The sequence below is a fragment of the Lineus longissimus genome, chromosome 18 (genome assembly GCF_910592395.1).
Source record: "Lineus longissimus chromosome 18, tnLinLong1.2, whole genome shotgun sequence".
Taxonomy (NCBI): domain Eukaryota; kingdom Metazoa; phylum Nemertea; class Pilidiophora; order Heteronemertea; family Lineidae; genus Lineus; species Lineus longissimus.
In genome coordinates this window covers 11,816,960-11,839,984 of record NC_088325.1, presented here as the reverse complement: position 1 = coordinate 11,839,984, position 23,025 = coordinate 11,816,960, and the positions used below count along the sequence as shown (strand labels likewise).

Sequence of the window (23,025 nt, the reverse complement as noted above, 5' to 3'; positions counted from 1 at the left end):
ATTTGAAAATCTAAATGATAGGAAAGAACTTTCATTAAAGTTATTTAAATTGATTTAGAACCCTAATAATCTTTTGACTGTGCTACTAACCTTTTTAACCAATTATTTACATTCTCCTCGAGTTAATTTCAGCAGAAACCTTTTTGATTAAAATGATTTGTTCAACTTCTTTCTGAGCAAAGAAACGAAATACATAAAGAGTAATTGTGTGTCGTTTGGGGTTCTTTGACTTATGTTGCAAATGCTTTGGTATTTTTCAGGGGAGGCATATTTGATGATTGAAAGCGCTCGATTAGAAGACGATGCCATGTACCAATGTCAAGTTGGCGCCACGGAAAACACAGCGGGAATTAGAAGTAGAAACGCTGTCCTTTCAGTATTATGTAAGTCTTCAAACTTTGGTGCCATCTGAATTAGATATACAGTGAAACATTACTATCAAGGACACCCTTAGGACTGACATATGATGTGCTCAACTGAGAGGTGTCCTTGTTAAAAATGTTGGATATCCTGTTTTTTTATGAAATTGATATATATATGTATGTGCGTGGCGACTGACTTTTAATTTTTTTTTTCTAGTGCCTCCAGACCGACCTACAATAAACGGTGGTCCGCTGCTCACAGTTACAGCCGGTAAAACAATGAATATCACATGTACATCAGAAAACGGCAAACCGGCGCCGAATATCACATGGTACTCGCAGGGGAAAAAAATCACGGAGAAAGTACAGTACTATGCAGCCATGCAAAATGATCATAAAAGGTGGGTTATTCTGCATATTGCTGCAGATTGTATTTTGCTGCAATTATGGACCATCAAATTCAATACAGTTACTTTGTCTACTGTAAACCCTGATATTATTGTGGCTGTAAGTAATTTGCAACTATGTTATTGTAAGACTTTGCAATGATTAAACTCTGAGATTTGGCAGTTTTTGTATTTAGAAATAATCATTAAGCTGTCTTTTATCATGACTTGCCCCGCATTGTGAAAATAAAATGATTACGTTGGTCAAATTTCAGACAAGATGCAACCAGTATCCTGACTATCACGCCCACCAAGGCCGACCAGGGCCGAGAGTATGAATGTCGCGTGATGAATGCTGCATTATTCAATGCCAGAAAAGCTCAAGCCTCTCTTGATGTATGGTGTAAGTAGACATTTAAGGCCATGCTGTATTCAATTCAACACCCATGCTTTACCTGAGCTAAGTGGCTGTGGCATTAGCTGGCTCTAAACCTGAAGATTGTGGTTTTGTCTTTCGATAGAAGCATAATGCAAATGACATTGTTCAAGTGTTGCAAAACTTAACCAGTTACAAGCTCTGTGCATTTTTTCTTGCAGATCCGCCAGATGTCACAATGACAGTCAACCCTGCCAAAGGTCTGAAAGAATACCAAACAGTCAGCTTTAAATGTGATGGTCGGGGAAATCCAAATAAAGTTTCATGGAAGTAAGGATTTTAGGAAGGAGAACAGCTGATGGAGTAGCCAAGATGTACTTTAACATCCAGCAATATCATACAACTGGCTCTACCAATTGATAATTTCCCTCTCTATCTGAATTGTTTCAAATTGTCAAAAGTTGTAGATGGTGTAATGGTTCAGTTATTAATTGCTCAATTATAGCCCTGCCCCCTCACTACAAGCAATAAAGCACTCGAATATTTGATAATGCAGAAATGGTTTCTTCAATTTGTTCAATTTGTTTAAATCTGACTGTTCAAATGTTGATTCAAAATTCCATTACGACTTGAATAAGCCAAAAAAATCATCCGTAGTTTATTGCGATACACTCCCACATCTCAAAGTCCACAAGACATTGTTGTTCCCACGTAGCAAATATACAGGAACAAAAGCCCTTTATATTACTCATAAATGATGAAAGATTCTTAAAAGAGTGGAGTGTGCTTAGAATTATTATACTGATGCCCGCATTCTTAAAGAATTGTTGAGAGGTTATCGAGGAAAACTATCTTCCCAACCCACAATGTGGATTGCCAATTTCAGAATAATTGAAAAGGAGTGGCTGTCGAAAAGTTTCTTCAAACATTGTAAAATAAAAGTGTGATATCTTTAGCTTCCTCATTAAAAAGATATTAAATTCTTTGAACATGTTAAGAGTACAGTACATGTTGTACAGTTTTTAAAGCCCTTTTAGACAGATCAATGTCAGTAAAAAACTTTTCTCGTCCATTCAGGTGGTTTCGAGATACAACAGAAATATTTGGCGAAAATTCAAATTACCTGGAATTGACCCATGTGATGCGGAGTTACCATGGCAACATGATAACTTGTGAAGGGTCAAATGAAGTTGGTGGGACGCGGCAGAGTTATAGGTTGAATATAGAATGTAAGTATGAATTTGGTCTTTCAATATGAAAAGAACATATTACTTGAATTAGTTCTGTGATTGCACCAATTGGTTAGAAAAAAAATTGGAGCAATTTGTTCAATTTTCTGCAAGCATCAGAGCAAACATGAACTTTGCCAACAATCATGACAATATGTACCTAATAAACGTCTGCTGAGGGAACAAGAAAAATACCAAAAAATTGTGAATAACAAGGTGACCTATTATGATTTGTTAGAGGGATAAATTAAAGACCAGATAAAGAACATGATCAAATGTCTTTGGCCTTAACATGCACATGGACAGTTGTGACGTCGATATCAATTATCATCTCAGAATAGTAAATTACTGTTATTGACATCAAAGTGATTTTTGCAGACAGTGTACATATCCACAGTTCTATATCGATCGATGACGCTATTTTTGACATTCAGTTGATTTTGAAGTAAACAATGTGCAGGATTGCATTATAGATAAATTGTTCGGAGTTGGGAGTTTTCTGTCCTAATTTTGCTATTCAAATAACTGGGACTCAAACTAAAAGAGTGGGTTACGTGGGTTTGCGAGACGACGTTTGGTTACAATTCTAAAAGGCCTAGGTTACGTCTGTTCCACAAAAAGCGGCTGGGGTGCAACGTTACTTCCTTCTTGAGCAATTAACTTTTTAACAAGTCGGGCAGAGATTGCATCATTGACATCTTCAATTGGTGGACTATTCCCTGCCAAGGATCACGTGTCAGTCCAACTTTTAACGTATAACTTATCAATTGTCCCAAATTATATTTCAGATGGTCCAAAATTTGGCAAGGATCCCAAACACGTGGAAGTTGATCCCGGACAATCTGCGACATTAGAGTGCAAAATCGACGGGAATCCACAGCCGACGATAATATGGCGGAAAAAAGGAAGTGAACATATATTAAGTAGTAAAGAGACAATGACAATATCAGACGTGCGAAATCATGATTTCGGCGCATACATTTGTTCTGCGACTGTTCAGGGCTTCGATGAAATAGAATATGAAATTCATATATTAAAGAAAGGTAGGAAATAGTTTCTTTTCTGGTAATGAGTTTCACATTTGTTCAAAGTATAGTTGCATATGAGATATTTTGCATGGACATGTTGAGGCCCTTGTCCTGACATTTGCAATTGGTGGCCTATATGAATGACAGAACAATGACTGATGATACTTGACACAGAACAAACAATTTAGGTATCTGTTTGACAGTGTACATAGGATTATATTTACTTCACGCTGTTCCAGTGTACATGGCTGCGAACATCAAGTCCAAAATGAGCACACTGTTCAACAAAACAGGCAGAAAATACCTAGTCCAAAATATTCGCACTGTTCAACAGAACATGGCAACAAACATCCAAGTCCAAAATGTTCACTCTGTTCAAAGGAACATGGCAACAAACATAAGTCTAACTAACTCCACTAATTGATGTAGCTCCAGAGATGTCCTGCATGCTCTTAATCTACAAAATTCTGCTTCAGGTCCTCCAAAAATCAGAAGTAATCGAGACCAATACGCCAAGACTGGTTCAAAAGCTAAAGTCACGTGCACAACAATCTCCGTCCCCAAACCCCAAAAGATTGTATGGGCCAGAGGAGAAAATCCTTTAGATGTAAAAGTTAATCCTAGGTAAGAATTTCCATCCTCGATTTGCATTGGCTCTTGTATTAGGCATGTTAGAGAAATGTTTTGGTGCTGTTTCTTGCCTTCATGTAGCCTGGAATGGGCACTCGAGGCACAAGTGTAGGAAATAAGGCAATTTAGGCATTGAATCAGAAAAGATAGGCTAAACTTTGTGTTGCTTCCTTCCAGGTACTCAGTAGTAGAAGAAGATTTCTTGAGCGGGAGAAAAAGTTACCTCAATATAGATGCAGTTGGCAAAGACGATTTCGGTGAATTTAATTGCACCGTTGCCAACGACTATGGGCAGGACAGTATGCTAATCAAACTTCTAGAAGAAGGTAAGTTGAAATTTAGAATAGAAGTCGGTAGTTTGTGTCACAGAGTAATCATTGATGGAACATATGAGAGCTACATATCTGCAGACTAGCTAGCAATGTTGATGGATATTATCAGCTTTTTCTGCTGCCAAAGATGTCTTTGTACGGCTGTATTTAGTGGGGCAAGGGGATGCGGGACTCACACATTGCCAAAAGACTTGTTTTCCATGCAGATTTGGGCCCTTTTAAGACGTGAAGTGGAGTTATGCCCCAGTTACTATGTCCATACAAGATGACACCTCTGTCGACATGTCGGATTATTTTTTAGCTTATTTAAAAAATAGGCGTGATCCAATCAATTTTCAGTATAATTTCTGTCGACTTTGTGGAGAATGGTTGAACTACATGTAGCCAATTTCTCTTCTGAAGTATCAAATCGTCTCTGGCACAGTTGACAAAGAAATGTCAAGTTGTAGGCGAGATTGAGCATGATCAGCTTTTCCAGACATGCATTCCATTCACTAATTCAGTGAAAATGGCAACCAGATTTTATATTTATTTCGTACCCTTTGTTTTCCCCCTACTCCTATAGTACCAGGTAAGAATAATTCATCACGTACTCTATCACAAAGCACGCCATTAAAAAACTTAAACTTGACTTAGGCCTAGCTATCACTGTCAGTGGAATGTTGTGGTCCCTTTGTGGTCTCGTTTCTTTTGTGAAGATTAAAATGTGTATCACCATCTTAATCACAGATCTTGGTGGTATGTTCTGGCTGATATTTGAAAGTGAGGCTTTTACTGTTGACAATGCATTTTTAGTCTATTATGGTGTTGGGGCTGATGGCATTCAATTTGAAATCTTATATCATAATTGGTGCATGCTGTTTGGCAAGGGAGATGAACCACAAATATTGCTAATCTAAAAAGACACCTGAGATCTCTTCTACCTCAAACTGAACATTGAAATGTGATTTTGACTGAGTTTTGACTTTGTACCAAACAGTTATGAAGTGCAACTTATCATGCTTCGAAACCAATCCTGCATTGGAACCAAGGTGTGAATACGCACCAAAGAAATAGTCTTAAATGTAACATTTGTTGGATATAGCTGGACAAGGTATGACACAAAAAAGTTTTAATGAGCACCTAGGCCATAATTGGGATTGACTTACACTGAAAAGTATTCTACTTCTGCAAGAGCAAACACTAAATAGCAAAGGCTCTGTGTACGCATGCACCTTGTCGCCAATGGTACTATCATCATTGACAGTGTCTGACATTGTAACTTCACAGCCACAGTCACTATTGAACGTGTCAACTACACATCCACAGTCATCCTTGCTGTCAAGCAATACTGATGTCTCAGAGTTAATTTGTGTGATTTCTTACTGGTGTGGCATTTTCAAGGAACATGTGGAATGGAGAAGAGACAGAATAGATTTTTAAGTCGGGTTTCAGTATGTCATTTTAAGATGTCTTAAATTGAGGAACTGGTAAGATTGGGAAGTTCGGTTTGTGTCACATCGGCTCATTGGTGTTAGTTATGAATGAGGTGGACAAGGGATGGTGTCGATGTATGGGGATGTCTTCATCTGACTGAAGTTGCAATTACTAAAGCAGCTTAACGAAGACAGTAAAATAGGACTTTTTGTGGTGCAAATCAAATTAAATCGAAATAAGAGCAATAGTGAAAGTTTTGTCCATTTTGAACGCAACTTTGAATGGGCCATTTGTCCACATGTTCATCAGGCCCAATCTAGCTAACTGATCTGTGCCTGACTTTTACACTGGAATTGTGATTGTACATTTTATCGGGTGGTTAAAATGTAAAATGTTGGCGGAAATCACTAGTCACGCATACCCCTTTAATTAACTCCCTCATATTTCTTCTTTCAGAAACTGTGCCTTTAGCCTATGTCCTTGGTGGGGTGTTTGGAGGAGTTGTAGTCATCGTGCTAGTAGCGTTAGGACTTTTCATTTGCAATCGAAGAAAAAACGATAGACAAGGTAAGTGGCCTTCTTTGTGACCTTGAACTTGTTAAGTGACCTTGCTGGACCATTTGATTGCTTTCAGAGTGAGTGTATGCAACCAAAACACGCATGGCATGAGCCGTGACCATTTTGACCTTTACATAGTTTGGCATCAAACAGACCTGATAGCATCACAGCCTGACTTTGGTTTGTGACCTTGTTGCTGTGAAATCATCCTGTTGAAGATTTTGAGTCAAATTTAGGTTTTAAAAGCTTTTGGGCATAAATCAGATGGAGGGTTGAAATGTCTTTGCCATTGAAAGATGAGAATAAAATATATTCCCCGAGACTTGAAGCATGAATTTATATTGTGTTCTGTTAAGTGCATGTAGCTGTTCGAGACTAACATACCGCTTAAATTGATTTAGACCTAAAAATCCCAGTAAGAAATTGGTGAATTTTTTTTACTTAGGGATTTTTTCATAAAAAATCTATCATTTCATCCACTTCTTACAGAGGATGTGTGGCAAAAGTGTAAGTACTTGGTGTAGTCAAATATTGTATTTTTCCCCAGCGTTTCACGTCAAAGTGATCCTATTTTGCCCAGTGGGTAGCAACATCAAGTGGCTGTGGTCCTTGCATGAAATGTGTCCTTCCAAATCTCCTCACATAATAAATTTTCCCCACCGTGTGAAAGTAATTGGTGTTTTCCATCATGTAGAATCATGAAAAATGGCTTTAATGATTCGTAAAGATGATGAAAGAGATGGTCATTCTCCGAAAATTGAAGCTTGGACCATGTGAAAAAGCATTTGAAAAGCTTGGCCCATGTGAAGCGGCATTGCAAAGCTGGGTCCATGTGAAGCAGCATTGCATAGCTGGCCCATGTGAAGCACCATTTGCAAAGCTTGGCCCATGTACATGTGAAGCAGCATTTCCCCATGTATGTCAACCTCTCTCGCATGGATATGTTTGGTGTTGGATGTATCCTCCCGGCACCCTAAATTCAATGATGTGACAAGTCTGCATGAATGTACTGGAAAATGGGCTGAGCTTGCCCCAGGATGCTAGCTTGGTGTGGTACAGTCCCTATCACAGCTGATATCCCCAAATGTGTGTGCAGCAAAGCAGAGGGTATGTCAGTTGTCAAGTGTGTCGATTTTGAAGCTAAGTGCTGATTTTAATTCTAAGTGCTGATTTTAACCCTGCCCTAAATAGTTGTTGGCCTGTTGGTAGACCTCATGCATGCTCCCCTTTGATGTTTTGTGTGTTGGAAATTGATGCACTCGAGTGAATCCTGCACATTTTCAACCCCTCGCACTTTTCACCCACATTTTCCAATTTCTACTGATAAACCATTGCAATAATTTCCTTTTATGTTAAGAAATTATCAGATGATTTGAGATTTCACTGTAAATTTCACTTTACATGAAGAAAATGGCCCACGGAATTTGGGTGTTTTCCCACAGAAACTGTAGCTATTTAAAGACCAAATGTCATACTTTCTCTGAAACTTCAAAGTCAATGGTATTTAATACTTATTTTGCGAGAATCGGACAAAGCATAACCCAAAACAAGCGAATTGTTATGATATACTGACAACTTTTCCTGAATGTGGCCATTTTAGTTTTTTGCGTGCCATGCCATTTTCTCATGAACTACATTGTACTACATGTAGTCCTACCTCATCCATTTTCATAATCCATTTTCTTTTTCTTTCAATCTTCAGGTGAAACCTCCGAGCCAAAAGATGAGCCTGTCGTAGCTCCAAAAGAAAATTCTCATAAAAAGTCCAAGTCAAAGCAAAATGGAGATATCAAGGTTAAATACGACCCTGAAAATAATAGGTACTCAACGTCGCTCGAACCGTGGCAAAAAGACCCCAACCAGGGCTACTACCGATACTCTGCTGAATATGATGAACTTAGTTACTCAAAAGTGAGTAGTTACTCAGTTACTTATTTTATGTGTTACTCAAATGTCTTACACACTTATGATACTCTCTTTTGCGCAGCGTAACATCTTTACATATTTACTTTATTTAGGAAATCTTAAGTTCTTTATTTGATAAAATGATTGTATTAGTCATTGCTGAAAATTTACTAATGAGTAATGACCTTGAAATATTGAGTATGGAGTACAGATTTAAATATGAAACCACCCCATGGTGATAAATTGTCTCTTTACAATCTTTGTTTAAAAAAATCATTTTTTTTTTCCAATGTAAAATCCATTTTACTGCCAAGTTTCTGCTTACCATTACAATTTTTCGCCACTAACATTTTTCAACTTTCAATTAAGAAACACATTTAAAATAATCTGCTATTATGTCTGACAATTTTAATTGCGCTTTCTGCTGTGGTCATCAGATTATCTCAGTTGCTGTTGTAACTAACAATGATATATTAGAAAACATGGTTTCACGGACATGGCTGGTTGGTTTAATCAGTCACCAATGCATGACTGACATGATCAACCCTTTATAATATTGAGTGTAGAGCTGAAACATGTGCTCAACTCAATAGTTTCAAAAACAAAAACCCAAAATGATGCGGATGTTTTGTTTTGACAGTGACTGAAGGCTTGTCCTTGAAACCGTTTCCATGTTGTTCTTTTGTTTTTTCCAGGATCATCCGAATCCAAAAAGTACCACAAATGGTGGTTTTAATGTTAATCAAACGGGCGGGGGGAGTACGGGTAACGGGCCTGATATTCGGGCAGATTATGAGGGGAGCATCAAAAGGGAGAGCGGCGGGCAGGTCCCGTATAAAGACAGGTGAGTGGTGTCCCCTGGTGGTGGAATTAGGAAACATAAAGCATGACAAATTAATATGATGTAGTGGTATTATGGTCTACATTCAGTGGTTGCATGTGGTATCTTTCCAAACTCCTTGAAGAGAAAAATTCTAAGTACAAGTCTTGTCTTGCCATTGTGGTGTGGTTTGAAATTATGGCCTGGTTATTCAAAACATGTTGGTCAATATCCTGGCATTGGTTGGCATTGAGTGTTGCAATGCATATATACATAATGGATGCAACTCGAAGAAAAGATTTACATCAATGTCTTGTTTTGAAAAACCAGGCAATGATGAGGTCTTGTGAGGGTTAGTACTGCATGAGGTTATCTTAGAATATTGAGTTGATGGTTGAGCGTCAATTAGGACATTATTAGCTCTATAACCAACATTGGGCACGTTTTAATGTAAATTAGGAGGAAACCGGACCCCCAGAGGAACATACGCTGTTAAAAAGGGTCACATTCATTCCCGGGCAAACATTCATCAGCAAACATAATATATTTACCACAATTTCTCCTCCCCTGCAGAAAAAAGCCCTATGTAGTGTTTGTGATACGTTTTCAACCTCGACTCCCTGACAGTAGAATCAAAGATGATAGGTAAACGCAGTCCAGCGCCTTGGGTGGTTAAGGAATTTAATGCTGTCTGCTGATACATGATATGCCCCCAGACATTGTTTCAGGTTTATTGGGTGATGGGGTCTTTCAGCCTTTCCTTTGAAATCCTACTAATCGGATGTTGCTTTCATAGCAAATATGTCATCGATCTGCTTATAGCTTTTCTAAGCGCTCTTTTGCTTTGTGGTGTTTTTGTGCCGGTGTTTTTGTTGTATAGGTAAAGTTTGAATAACTGTAGGTATGCTGTATCTGTGAATTTGATTGATCGATATTCACACGAAATACAGATGGAGGCATGCTTCATAAATGGACAAAGTATTCAGTTTGCATCGTTAACTGAACTGATGTCAAACATGTCGGAGCACGTATTTTCTCCGAGCTTTCGAGCAACATCAACGTTAAAAGTGTAAAAAACATTTAAAACCAAACCTTCGGTTTACCTTACTTAATTTTCACTTTCTTCCTTGCAGATACGAGACTTATGGCGACCGCCTCCCACCCCCGCCACCCCCGGCTGGCGGGAAATATATTTATAGCATGGACTATGACGACGGTGGCTCAGGAAGAGACACGCCTAATAAAAGTCGGTACTCGACGAATGTATAGGACAAATTTTCATTAGGCTTTTGAACAACTCAACAAATTGCATTTTATACAAATTGTCATGTTCCTAATGCACTATTTGATATAGTTCACTGATAAATAACATCATTTTTGTGCTATTCGACAATGGTGACACTCGCGAATGTTCCAATTGGGCTGTTCTGTCATTACAATGTTTGGTTTCTGCGCTTTGCCTTAGAAAAAGTTTGAATTGGTCGCAGAATTGGTCAGTAAAAGTGGTTCAACTTAAATTCTAGGCTGCATGCAGTGGCAAAAGAAAAACTATGCTTCCTTTACTGCAACATGATGGTAAAGCATGTTTAAGGCAATACTACATGTAGTGGGAAAATAGCTAAAAGTAGACAACAATTTATTTGCTCTTGGTACTGATAACGTCGTCACCAGTTTTATGCATGATGTTAATCATTTCTACCAGCATCTACACGTAGTAATTATGAGTTTTACTCCACCTGGATACCTCAAAATGTGATAATCTGGGCCAAAATGACTACTTCTTCCACCGACTTGTTAGAGAAAGTTAAGAATTTCGTCCGAACTGAACCAATTCTCGTGGCCATTTTAGAATTTTCCTGGGTTGTGTCTATAAAGAACCTGGTCTATGTTTCATCCAAGGAGATCTGGCTTGCCAACCCGGGGTAAGTTTTCCGTACAAATTGATAATATTCAGCTATTCTCCAATGCTGATCTGTGCATATTTATCTCTTATTTGTGCGTTGCTCCATCTGATGGCGTTTACCAGTGCAGTTTCTAAGGCGCATTATTTCCCTAGATTATCAGCTTCATACGGTGCTTCTTGGACGATAATTAGACAGTTACTCACCAGGGGTAGTGCGTGTTTTATTTTAACTTGGATTTCGAGGACTGGATTTATAGATATCGGCATTGTGACCTTGACCTTTCATGACTGAGCCATCGATCATAAAAGCAGCATAATTCAAGGAATATTTACTTTTAGTAGGTACCTGCCTTTGCCAATATGCAGGTTTTGCGATATTGTGTTAAAGAACCTCAATGCTCTGTTTATTTGTGACATTTGGTAAATAATGTGTTCTATGGGTCAAAAAGTTGCAATACTGGAATTCATAAAGCAGCATCTGTGAAAATGTTTGCAATTTGTTTATTCAACATTTTCAAGTACAATTCAGATACTTTTTTGTTGGAAGTGTCCAATGGAGAAAAAAATTGGGTGTTGCTCTTCAATCATGGACAAGAAAGCTATTATGTAGTATGGTAGGAGCAGATGCAATGATCAAGAGATTTTGACCAGAGAATCGGTGCTGACAACATCGGGAATTGATGATTGGCTGATACAAAAGTTCAAGAAGATTTCAGGACTTCCTATGAAAAGAATAAGGCTTTTTGCGATGCTTGAAAGTTTCTAATCAGAATTAAATGTTTATAATTTTTATGTTGGTGTTTTCCAAAAAAATTCACTTTTTCCTTACCGATTTTTTTTAATTACAATTTTCGAAAGTTGAGATTTTTCACGAAATCCGCAAAAATAAAACACCAGGAAATATTTTGCAGCTGACAGTATGATGATTGACTGTCATGTTTTTATCATCATACTGATATCTTTTTCATGTACATGTCCACAGCATTGTCTCAGTAATAAAACTTGTGAATATGTATCCATTAATTAATGTATTTCATGTAGATCTAATTTTACTCGAGAATGATTAGTATTTTGGATGACATGTCTCAAAACCTTAGAGTACAAAATATGCCGGTATGGAAGTATTGTGAACTTTTGGTGTTTTTATCAAATTCTCTGGCTTACTCTACTCCCCCAGAGACGCAGGTAATTTGTATCGCCCTGAAAACGTCATGATAGCGGATTAAGAAACAGTCAACACTCATGTACTCATGCTGAAAATGTATTAGTATAGTCACACGCAAAAAAATTAAGTGTTTCATACAACACAAACCAAATATCTTCTACCAACATTTGAATGAACCCTTTTGTTGCGAGTGACGTGCATAGCACGTTATGTCACAAGTCCTTGTCACTTGTGGGTGACATGCCTGGCACGTCATACCCTGCTATGAATCTTATGAATTCTTTCCAGTATCTAATATGTCTAATGACGGGTGAATGAGTGATAAAATACGGGTTCTGTGGTGCACAAAAACGTCGAAGTTTGGAATTTCCATTTCATGTAGGCTATGGTTAAGCAACCAATTTTTGTATCCTTTTTGTCACTGTTTTCTTGAACATGTTGAATGCTGTGTCAAATGGAAAGTTAGAAAATGAGAAAATTTAATCAGATTGTAATGCAGTTCAAAAGGAAATGTGACATTCATAGTCTACCACCAAATGAAAATACCGGTTAGGAAATCTTATAGTTTTGCCAACAATTCAAACCTATTATGCTTATCAAAGTGATTGATTTGGCCATAGTGCCAATGTGTGACACATACTGTGATGAAATGTACGTAAAAAAATCGCAGTTCTTAAATTATAATTATCACAATACGAGTTAGCTGGGAAATACATATAGTATATCACTTGGCGAGCAGGCATAATACTCTGTTGGGTGTATTTCTTGCTTGGCATAACACGAGTGCTCTTTTATCAAACTGATCAAAGATCTTACTTGTGGGACATGTTTTATCAGATGATTTGACAAAAAATTATAGTTCAATGTCAATTTCACCAATGACACACTCAGTCAGATATATGATCTTCTCCTAAACTATTCATTGAGGGCAACAATTTTATGTACCTACATGAAAATAAAATAAAATATGTTGTGCTGAAATAACTTGGTATGTTACACTCAAAACTTCCATATCTAGCATTACTGATGCCAAAACCTCACTTAGAGATGCAACTTTGACCTTAGGCTTGGGAACTTTTCAAAACGAAGCTAGTGGATGCCAATTTCAAGTATAGGAGTCTATTCTCTGGAGTACGGCACACTGCCAACACTCTGCGGTAGCAAAAGAAGTCTCTCATCCCGTTGATGTATCCGACAGACCGGTGCACCGCCACCAAGGTTCAACATCATACAGATGATTATGGTATAACATCCTTACACAAGACACCGTGTCCAAATGTAACTGTTCATTTTTCAACACCCCATATCGGCTAGAATGGTGCAAAGTTCTTCAGTTTATTTGTGATTAAAAACGGCAGTCCAGTGAGACACACTAATTGTGATCTTCCATTATTATTTGACGATATCAATTGTGGACTCAATGGGCATATTGTTTACCAGGTAATATTTGCAACCTTTGTATTTTCACGATATCTGTATGATTCAGGAGGCAAAGGTGACAAGTAAACTCGCTATGATTTCCACTCGATTGGATTAACCATGAATATGCTAACTTTTGGCGATGAAGAACGCATCAAGTCTGAATGAAATGAAAAATGAGAAAATTTGCCGAATCTGCAGCAATAAATGTTTGCGAAAACATCATTTTAATTTCATATCAGTTACCTCCACAAACACTTTGCACATTGCTGCAATAGATAGTCGCTTAGGATACTTTACATTATCGTTAAAAGGTCACTGATGCACGATTTCTCTGTAGGCCCTTTTGTTTTGAGTTTACTTCCATAGTTGAGACGCGCTGAAACTATAGTGGCTTCATTTTGCTGATCTAAGAAACACCAAAACTCATCCAAAATCCACAAAATGTTAAAAATATTACCTGGACGACATTGTCACCTTAGGTGTGCATTGTCTCTAAACAATATATATTGTCCAATTTTGGGGAATTGGAAGAGTTCTGGTGTTTCTTTGATTGGGAAAATGAATAGATTAGCGAAATATAGTCACATAAGTTTTACCTTAACCATGCTATCTAGGATATCGAACCCACCATACCAACACGTGATCTTACATATCCCAAAGTTAAAATTGAGTATCAATTGCATGGACAAATTGCTGGTGTATCATTTTTACTTGGCCACCAAGCCATGCACGAATATCTGTATTGTTAAAAGGAGTCTACAAACTTCAGTGCTAGTAAGATGCCATTTTCGAAATGTGTGCACTGAATGGAATGATCTGGGGAACCAAATTTTCTTAACTGATGGGTAGGAATCCCAAAATGAACAGCCGTGAATTTTGCTGTTGAACACCCAGTGCGTTTATTTCAAAACGTACCAAAATGTAGGGGTAGGAGTACAAATGGAACAGCCATTTTTCTCATTTTCCAATGGGTGTGACTGCCCAGCGGAACAGCGATCAATTTTGTGACAATCATTAGAAAACTATGCTATGCTTGTGTATAAAATGTTCTGATGATAATTGCTTCTATTTTTCCAAAGGTCTAAAAATTGGTTCTTAATTGCTAAATTTCTCAAGATGTTCGTTGCCAAACTGGTATATTCTGAGCAGTCACTCAAGGGTTGTACTATCAATTGTACTGATATCTGTACCATGGCACTGTTATCTGTACAATGGTATGACATACATGTAATTTTGTGTCAGTCTGTTGATCAATCAGTCAAACTATTCAACATGTTCAAGCCCGGCAGATTATATAAGCCAGAAATATATAAAGCCTATCATGATAAAATATACATGTAGGACTAATTTGTTGTATCAGAAATGTAAACCATGATGGGCTTTTTATTCTGGGTTGGTAAATTGTGAATTTTCTCCTAGATTCCACTATTTTAGTCCAAACATCTCCAACTAGTCATTGTGCATGTTTTTTTACTTGCATGTACATAAACGCACTCACTGTAAATATTTGTAGTTTTTTATAAAAAAATATTATAGATGTAGATGCACATGCTTGATATGGTCATAATGAATTTCACTTGGAGCAGAGTTGGGATATCTGTGCCTGGCGTGTAGATTAAACATTAGAGATTTTGTTCTTGAGAAAGTGAATCAAATCATTAGCCTCTAAATCGCAGGTAAAATGGTTTAATACATTTCAGATTTAATCACATTGTAAATGCGAAATTTTGTAGAGTGATCACTTTGTGTGGGAAGCAGCATGAATTGTAAAAATTAACTTGTAGAAGGGCATGACGTGCTGTGCATGATGGAGACATGTGGGTTACTTGCAATCCATGTCGTCCACACCAAAAAGGTCACTGAAAAAACAAACTCAGTCACACCCTTCTTGCTTGGGTATCTGAGGCCTATCGAAGATTTTGACACCTCCTCCCTCCCTCCCTTTGTTCGCAAAAGGTATTTACAACAATTAAAGGCTATGAGAAATTTCATATAGCAAGAACTAGAATATGAGCCTTTTCTATATCAGAAGTGCATGTACATGTATCTCAATTTAACTTCAAGTTGAAACCCACATATATAACATTTCACGCAACTTCATGAAGAAAAAATCACCCGATTTGGCGGATCTTGAGTCTAGATTCGATTCAGTGTCGACAAAAACTCTCCGGGGGGGGGGGGGGGGTAGTTGACTTTCCATATCTACGCGTTGCTCAGTCCAGTTCTTCATATCTCTGTGTAACACTCCAGTTCTCCACATCTGCATGTTACTCCAGATGAAACCAAACTCTTACGGTAACGCCCCATATTAATGAGTCCACTGGTAATCGTAAAAATCTAAATCTGTCAACTGTTTCTGTTTTTGCAACTTTGTGTTTGTTAGCAGTATTACCACATGAATATGGAGACACTCTTACCACATAAATATCGAGAACTGGAAAGTGACTTTGTCAGATTGTGCACAGATTCCCTTGGTAACATGTATTCAAACGAACTGATGATTATTCTATGTTATATGGATTTCACAATGCATTTATTAATATATTTAAGATTATTTTGAGTATTTTTATCCATATTTTAAGCCAAGAATTTGTACTAGTGCTGATTAAATTTGTTTCAAATTGTGTGTGACTTTTGTACAAAATGCTTTTGATTTACAATCCATGTGGCTCTATCTAATAGGATTTAGGGGTCTTTCAAAAAACTCTCGAATGAACATGGACTGTATGACCTGAACACATGTAATTGAGAGTGGCCCCTCGGGACGTACTTTTTCAATTATTTGTACTCCATTTGACTAGCAGCTACTGATTTAGAGGCTAAGCCAGGGCATGAGAAATATTTGACAAAAAATTACTGGCAAAATGGCACTGTTTGACAAGGAATAGTAATAATACCTATGTCATAATATTATCGAGTTCTGATGGTTTTCGTTGAACATACCAGAGTCCTTGATAATCGCTGGGTCATTGTCATATGGCGACACACCCAATTTCGTGCATTTAGTAAAAAGTGTTACAATAACGTGATGAATGTAGATTTTTGTACAAAAGTGAAAATAGCTTGTAAATATGTACAGTTGGTTTCAGAGTAAGTTTAGGGAAAATTTGTAATACATTCCATAACGCAACTGTACATATATGTATGCCAAATTTCAGTAAACTTATTCCGGAATGAACTTTAGAATTTCTGATTTAAAAGGTGCACACGAGTATTGTACAGATCTCCAAGTGTTGTGACCCTTGACCTCAACCTCGTCCAAGTGGCTTTTTGTACTGCTTAGTTCATGATAGATGTAAGGTGATTTTTTTCCTAGGGACAAGTTTGTTGCAGCATACGTTAGTTTCTCATTCTCATGGCAGGCTTTTTTCAACCAGTGCCAGCTCCTGTTTCATGATAGTAAATAAATAAGTCTCTTTGACTTTAACGGCGGATATCTTTGAAATGTTATGTATTGGCGTGAACTATCAAATTGGCTTTTGTGTTCAGACATCACAAAAAGTATTCTTGTTTTATTTTTCCTGTCACTAGTGATAAGTGTACTGGGTGTCAGTCGTGACAAAGGTTCTGCAGGCCAGTTAATGATGGCGTCATCTCAGTTTATGCCTTTGAAGGTGACTGTATAGGAATATTAAGTTCCCAGTAGGCCTGCCGATGCCATCACTCTTTCTTGTTCCATACTATCAGCCCTTCACAGGTCGACTACTTCCACAAATGCAGATCGAGTTTCAAGACTGGACACCATTGATTTTGCAGCCCGACCCTATATCTTCGGGCAGTGTTGGAAAATATTTCCGCAAATGTAAGCATTTTCAAATGATAAAACCATTAAGTTAAACATTTTCAGGCCCTTAAATTTTGTGATTGTACCCCCTCTCGTGAAAAGATTTGGCTTCGGAAAATAAAGGGATTTGCAGTATGCACACCATGAACATGATGAAGGAATGCTTTCTTGTATTTTTCTGCAAAGATTTGTTTCCTGGCCTGTCTGAGCTTTGTATTAGTGCCTCTTGATCAATTAACTTCTGCCAACATACTCATAATTTGCCTTCTCGGCGGTTCATACAGACGGGGGGGGGGGGGGCTTATGTTTTAAAGTCCCAGGTGGCATTCTAAGATACTAAGTAGATTTAAGCGTTTTCAGGTACAAGAAAAGCTTTAGGGGGGTCATTAAAAAAAACTGGCAAAAACCCTGTCATCCTGGCTAACCTAGCCCTTTTAGCAATAAAGTGTCGTCAATCTAGTTTTCTCTGCCCCGGTCTCTCAAGTCTTCCCCGGTTCTATCAACAAGGTTAACCCACAAATTAACTAGTGGTATAAACAAAGGCTCTTTTAGGTTCTGAATTGTTGAAATGGTGACTAAATGTAGGAGCTACATGTAGGGGGGGGGGGGCGTAAGAGGTAACATTAACTAGACTCAATATCTCAGAAAAATGGCACGGATGGCAAATCAAGCCTAAAATTGCGGAGAAGATTTGTCAGTGTTTCACCTCAAAGGGCCCTTTCTTGGCTATACTAGCTTGGCGAGACAACCTGTACAATGCGGTCAATCCAGTCACATGTTCTCAGAGTGAACCAGTGTCGACCTATATTTTTTATGTGCTATTTCTCATAACTTTATTTCTAACCAAATAAGTTTGTCAACACGTGCATAGGTGTCCATCCATATCTCTCATCTAGTACCATTGTAATTTGCTTTTATTGTGCACTTCAAACTCTGTTCAACATGTTCAAGATCAGTGACCAAAACAAACCTAATTAGCAGTTCATGGTAAATCAATCAGCTGCTGTAATTAATTTGTTGGTCAGTAATATCAAGGATAGATTAAATCCATATTAGATCCTTAATCCACACTTGGTAGAATGCAGAATAAAAGTTGAAGACATCTCATTATGAAGATTAAGCAGGATTTGTGCTGGGGTAGCAGTGGCAATGTCCCGCTGGAAGAAAGTCCAACCCTATTATGTCCTGACATATGAGTTGTGTATGGGTCTTAAGAAACCATGGCCATTACCAAAAGCAGATAATTGTATCCTTTGTTTTCCGTGACATTCTATCCGAGGATATTTCAAACTGTTACACCAGCTCTGATTTCTCATTTAGTCCATTACATTGAAGTAATGAATTTTAAGCCACCACTTCTTTTGAAGTAATGGGGTCTTTTTGGTCAGAGGTCATATAGTCAAGTTCAGGTCCACGATTGTTGGTCAAACTATATGATGCCTCACTACATGCAAATGTTCGTTTTCCGAACGCTTTTATAATGTTTGTACGTATCGTTTTTTGGCATTTCACCCCTCAGTGTATAATCTGAATAATGAGGCAATTCATGAAAGGGGAGGTTTGTGGTCATACTTGCAGCCTCCGTTGATAATATGTGTATACTACCTGATCCTTTCACTATACAAAGTTCATACTGGGTTTAACATTACCGGCAGTGCTAGTGCATAAACACATATTTCCCTACAGGTCATTTCAGCAAACTTGTTATACATGTATATGTAAATTGATTATGTTCTGATCAAAACTACAGTGTAACCTCCCTTTGCGGACACCTCTTTATTAAGTTCACCCTCTCCATTAAGGACTCTGTATCTGAGTCCAAATTGGTTATTTCCAATGTAATTGACTTTTGTAATCAGGACACCTCTCAATTAAGGATGGCTGGTATCAGGTGTCCTTAACAGAGACATTGCATGTGTGCTAGACAATGCCCTGCTCACCCCAAGTTTCTTTTTCAAGTAGAGATGACCAGTGGGGTTAAGTTGGCCTCTCCTGGAAAAATGAACCAGAGTGGTATCCTATCTCTTTGAAACGTTTCCTTTCCAAGTGGCTGACTTCTTATCAACTCAAGAAGGCAAAGATGAGCAAATCTACTGTCTGTTTGAAAAGTAAGCTGTTGCAGCTAAATTGGCATAACATGTACCATGTGAAATATTATTTTGTATTCAGACACTTAATTTATGTGCTGGTTATGTTGGTAAATGAAACAGGCCTGCTAACATTTGTACCTGTCTGATAAAGTATCGTGAATCAATTTTTGTACTTGTACATCTGCAAATGTATAAAGTTATAAATACGTATCTGGCGTTTGTTCTTTTGTTTTAGAGACTGCCCTTACGAAAATGTGTCTCAATTTCACCATGGTAAATCCACAATTCACCAATATAAACTTACAGCACTTCACCATGGTGAGCATGGTAAACTCTGATTATACCATGGTGAATCCGAGATCTTTTTCGTAAGAGAATGAAGGACGAATGAGGAGGATGCTGCGTTACTCAATACAGCATTTCTTGACAAACCGTATAGTAGATACCACCAGGGTTAATATCGCCATAACAGTTAAATATTCCCCCAAATGATAAAAATCCCTACAAAAAAAATATTCCAACAGTCTGAGCCAAACGGGCTAACGGGTTAATATACCACCTTGTACCCAGGATCAAAAAATTAAAATTACAGGTGTGTTGTATCAAGACATTTAAAAAAAATTTTTCCTAGGAACAGGGTTTCCATTAACACTCATCCCGTTTGGCTCTGACCGTGGGAATGAATATAAGGCAGAAATATTGGAGAAAAAATCTCTCATCATGCTGTCAACACAGTGGGGCAGCCAGGACAGTCTCATCTCTCTCACTATAATTATCAGGACTGGCTGTGACTGCCTCATCTCTCTCACCATGTAGACAACTTGGCAGAGCAGCCAAGACTGATTTGGCCTGCCTGTGACTGTCTCGTCTCTCTCCTCATGTTGTCAACACGGTGTAGCAGCCAGGACTGATTTTGTAAAGGTTTCGGGGATACGACCAATGCATGCGAGCACCGTCGACGGAACCCCAAACCGCCCTCTCGATCTATCCGCAGGCCGCGCCACTAGACTGTCAACGCTCACGGACCCCAGTATATAGACCACCGAGCCTTAGAGACCGAACTTTTCTTTACCTCACAAATACTGTATACTCGGTGACTCACTTATACAATTCCTTTGGTTTTCTTGGCGAACTGACGTCCGACAATGATTTGTTGACGCGAACCTGCAAAACGCCGTTGCCATAGTGTGTAAACAGATCTATTTTTGGACGAAACTCGGCCCCTCAGAAACATTGGTCTTTTTCGCCAATGATGACACTGCTTCTAGGCTGTAGGTACCACAGCACAAGCTGTAGCAGCGCCAAGCAAGAGTCGAGACAAATGTCTGCTGCCAGCCGCTGCTGGATCAACCCCCTCGCCCGCCCCCCATCAACGCATCATCAAATTCAGAGGCCTGGCTGAGCCCTGTGATTTAGCCAAATTCAATATGATTCTTTTCTACTGTGATGTTAAGGCCCTTGTGTCATGCAGCGTATTCCGTAGCACCGGTACACAACTTATGTTAAACCGCAACGTCTGCTGCAATTCAAATTGCATATGACGCCAACAGAATTGTGACGACTTGTTTCTCCAATCTTTTAGTGAACAGTGATCACCGGCTGTGGGAATTGCGAAGGGATGGTGAAGAGTATCGCCACAACAATGTTAATATGATCGCTCGTCGTTTCAGCGGGCATGACTTGGTACATCCAGTGACCCAGCAAAAAGCACCTCGGTACAGCCAGAAGTAGCAACAACTCGCAAAAGGGGATCCTTGTCTGACTGGTTACTGGACCACATGGTAGGTCACCATCAAATAAGGGAGTGGATCCAGCACAGCTGGATAGAGGGGCTCTTTGAGGGCGAAGCCCGAATATTGTGAGGGCACGCCCTCACATGTGAGCGCAGTAGGCGCTCGCCAACGAACGGAGGTCTGGGGGTCTCCAGCAGGAAAATTTTGAAACTGAGATGCTCTCAGATGCGTTTCCCAAGTGTCTGAGAGACGATGTCACTCATTAATTCACTGCAAAGAAATGCATAACGAATAAGCCCCCTAGGTTTTCTTCTTTGGGTTGTGAGGAGAATATTTCAAATCATTTGAGCAGCAGTGTCTAACCTACAACGCCGTCAATGATTTCCACTGTGCTCATGTTTGTTTTGTGTATCATAGCTGGAAATGGAAGGATGAGGACATTTTTGTTATCAAAACCCATTTACTTCTTATTTCAAGTGTTTTTGTTTTCACTGTTTCAGACACTTGTTGGAAAAGGAAGGACAAAAGGTGCCATCGTCGATGGCCCAGATAGATGAAGAGATTGAAACCTGGGCTGCACACAATCCTGTTAGTAAACAAAAAGTAAGTAAAAATGCTGTCCCATTTGGTCCCTTTGCCCAGCGCCAGAACCCATTTATACATATATGTAGTGAGGCAAGTGTCAAAGAAACCTGCCTGAGTCTCTCACCAACTGTAGGATTCGAACCAATGACCTCTTGACCTCTAGTTTAGAGTCTGAGCCACTAGTCCATAGTGTGTCGTGTAGATTCATGCTGTACATGGTCTTGCTCTTCGATCTTGTATCGTAACATCCTTGCCTCTTGCTCTGCCACAATCATGTAAATGCCCAAATACTGTATTGAATTCCATTCCATTTTCTGTCTTCAGAAAATCTAGGAAGAAGTCACCACCCACTGAAGATCTCATCCAAGTTTACCAAAGACTCAAAAGGAGTGCAGGAGAGGAATGGTGGCCTGTTCGAACAGGCATGGACTGCATCGCCAGCTTGATTTTGGTGCGAGCTGTTAATTTGTTCTACTCCACCAGCCCAACTCCATCTATTAGATCGTACCATTCCATATTGTTAGGTTGTACATGTAGGCTACATGTATACTACAAAGGCATATTGCAAGATCTAAAAGCACCCGTTTTATTTAGTCCAGCATCCATCAGCTTGCTATGGCTGTTTTTGAAAGGCAAGGTTGTATTTTTTCACTTCATATCATTGTTATTTTGAAAACGGCTGCCAAAATTCTGTTGACTGTTTGTTGTCGGAAATCCCAAGTGAATTTAGCGCCGTCTTGTCAAACCATTCTCTGGAGTGCTCGAACACCTAGAATCAGTGTGAACTTCAGCTTGAAATGTTCGGGTGAAGGGGTTTTCTTAGTGATAATATTCATAATGGTATAAGATGGTTTAAGAGGGCCGGCGAATCTAGGAACTGGAAGAAGAGGGAGCGTGCTCTGCATTTCTCATCAAAATTCCTGGACAGGTGTGTTCCAAAATTTCATGAGTGGTAAATTAAAAACGTTTACATCAATTAGGAGCCGTGCATCTGGCGCACCCGCTTGGATCCGCGCCTGATAAACGTACATGAATGAATAATAACGAGAAAATTTTCAAAAAAACCCGAAAAAATAGATTCGCCGGTGGTCGAACTCGTGACCATCCATTCCACAGTGCAACCGTCTAACCGCCGAGGCCATCAAGGCTTTAATGGTAGACCGGGATTTTCGTTGGTCAACTAGTCGCCATATTGAAGAAGCGCCATGATTGTGACGAGGTCACGCTGGCGGAAGGGTAATTGGGTTCAGAAAGTTCCAAGCTGACCGTATAATTCGATATTGTGACAGATTTTTCTTGAT

At 38.8% G+C, this 23,025-nt stretch overlaps 1 protein-coding gene across 9 annotated transcripts in view; it reads left to right on the top strand.

Annotated features, from left to right (window-relative positions):
• LOC135502001 (kin of IRRE-like protein 1) overlaps positions 1-19,616 on the top strand; it is a 289,676-nt gene extending 270,060 nt beyond the window's left edge. For 8 of the 9 annotated variants that reach the window (XM_064794418.1, XM_064794412.1, XM_064794411.1 and 5 more), the window contains 13 exons: positions 261-383; positions 580-763; positions 1,024-1,151; positions 1,346-1,454; positions 2,202-2,353; positions 3,142-3,396; positions 3,858-4,005; positions 4,189-4,337; positions 6,216-6,326; positions 6,807-6,824; positions 8,020-8,228; positions 8,918-9,066; positions 10,176-19,616. In XM_064794418.1, coding sequence (XP_064650488.1) covers positions 261-383; positions 580-763; positions 1,024-1,151; positions 1,346-1,454; positions 2,202-2,353; positions 3,142-3,396; positions 3,858-4,005; positions 4,189-4,337; positions 6,216-6,326; positions 6,807-6,824; positions 8,020-8,228; positions 8,918-9,066; positions 10,176-10,311 — 1,871 coding nt within the window. In that variant the 3' untranslated portion in view covers positions 10,312-19,616. The remainder of the gene's footprint in view (positions 1-260; positions 384-579; positions 764-1,023; positions 1,152-1,345; positions 1,455-2,201; positions 2,354-3,141; positions 3,397-3,857; positions 4,006-4,188; positions 4,338-6,215; positions 6,327-6,806; positions 6,825-8,019; positions 8,229-8,917; positions 9,067-10,175) is intronic. The other variant, XM_064794417.1, reaches the window with a different exon arrangement.
• The last annotated feature ends 3,409 nt before the right edge of the window (positions 19,617-23,025 follow it).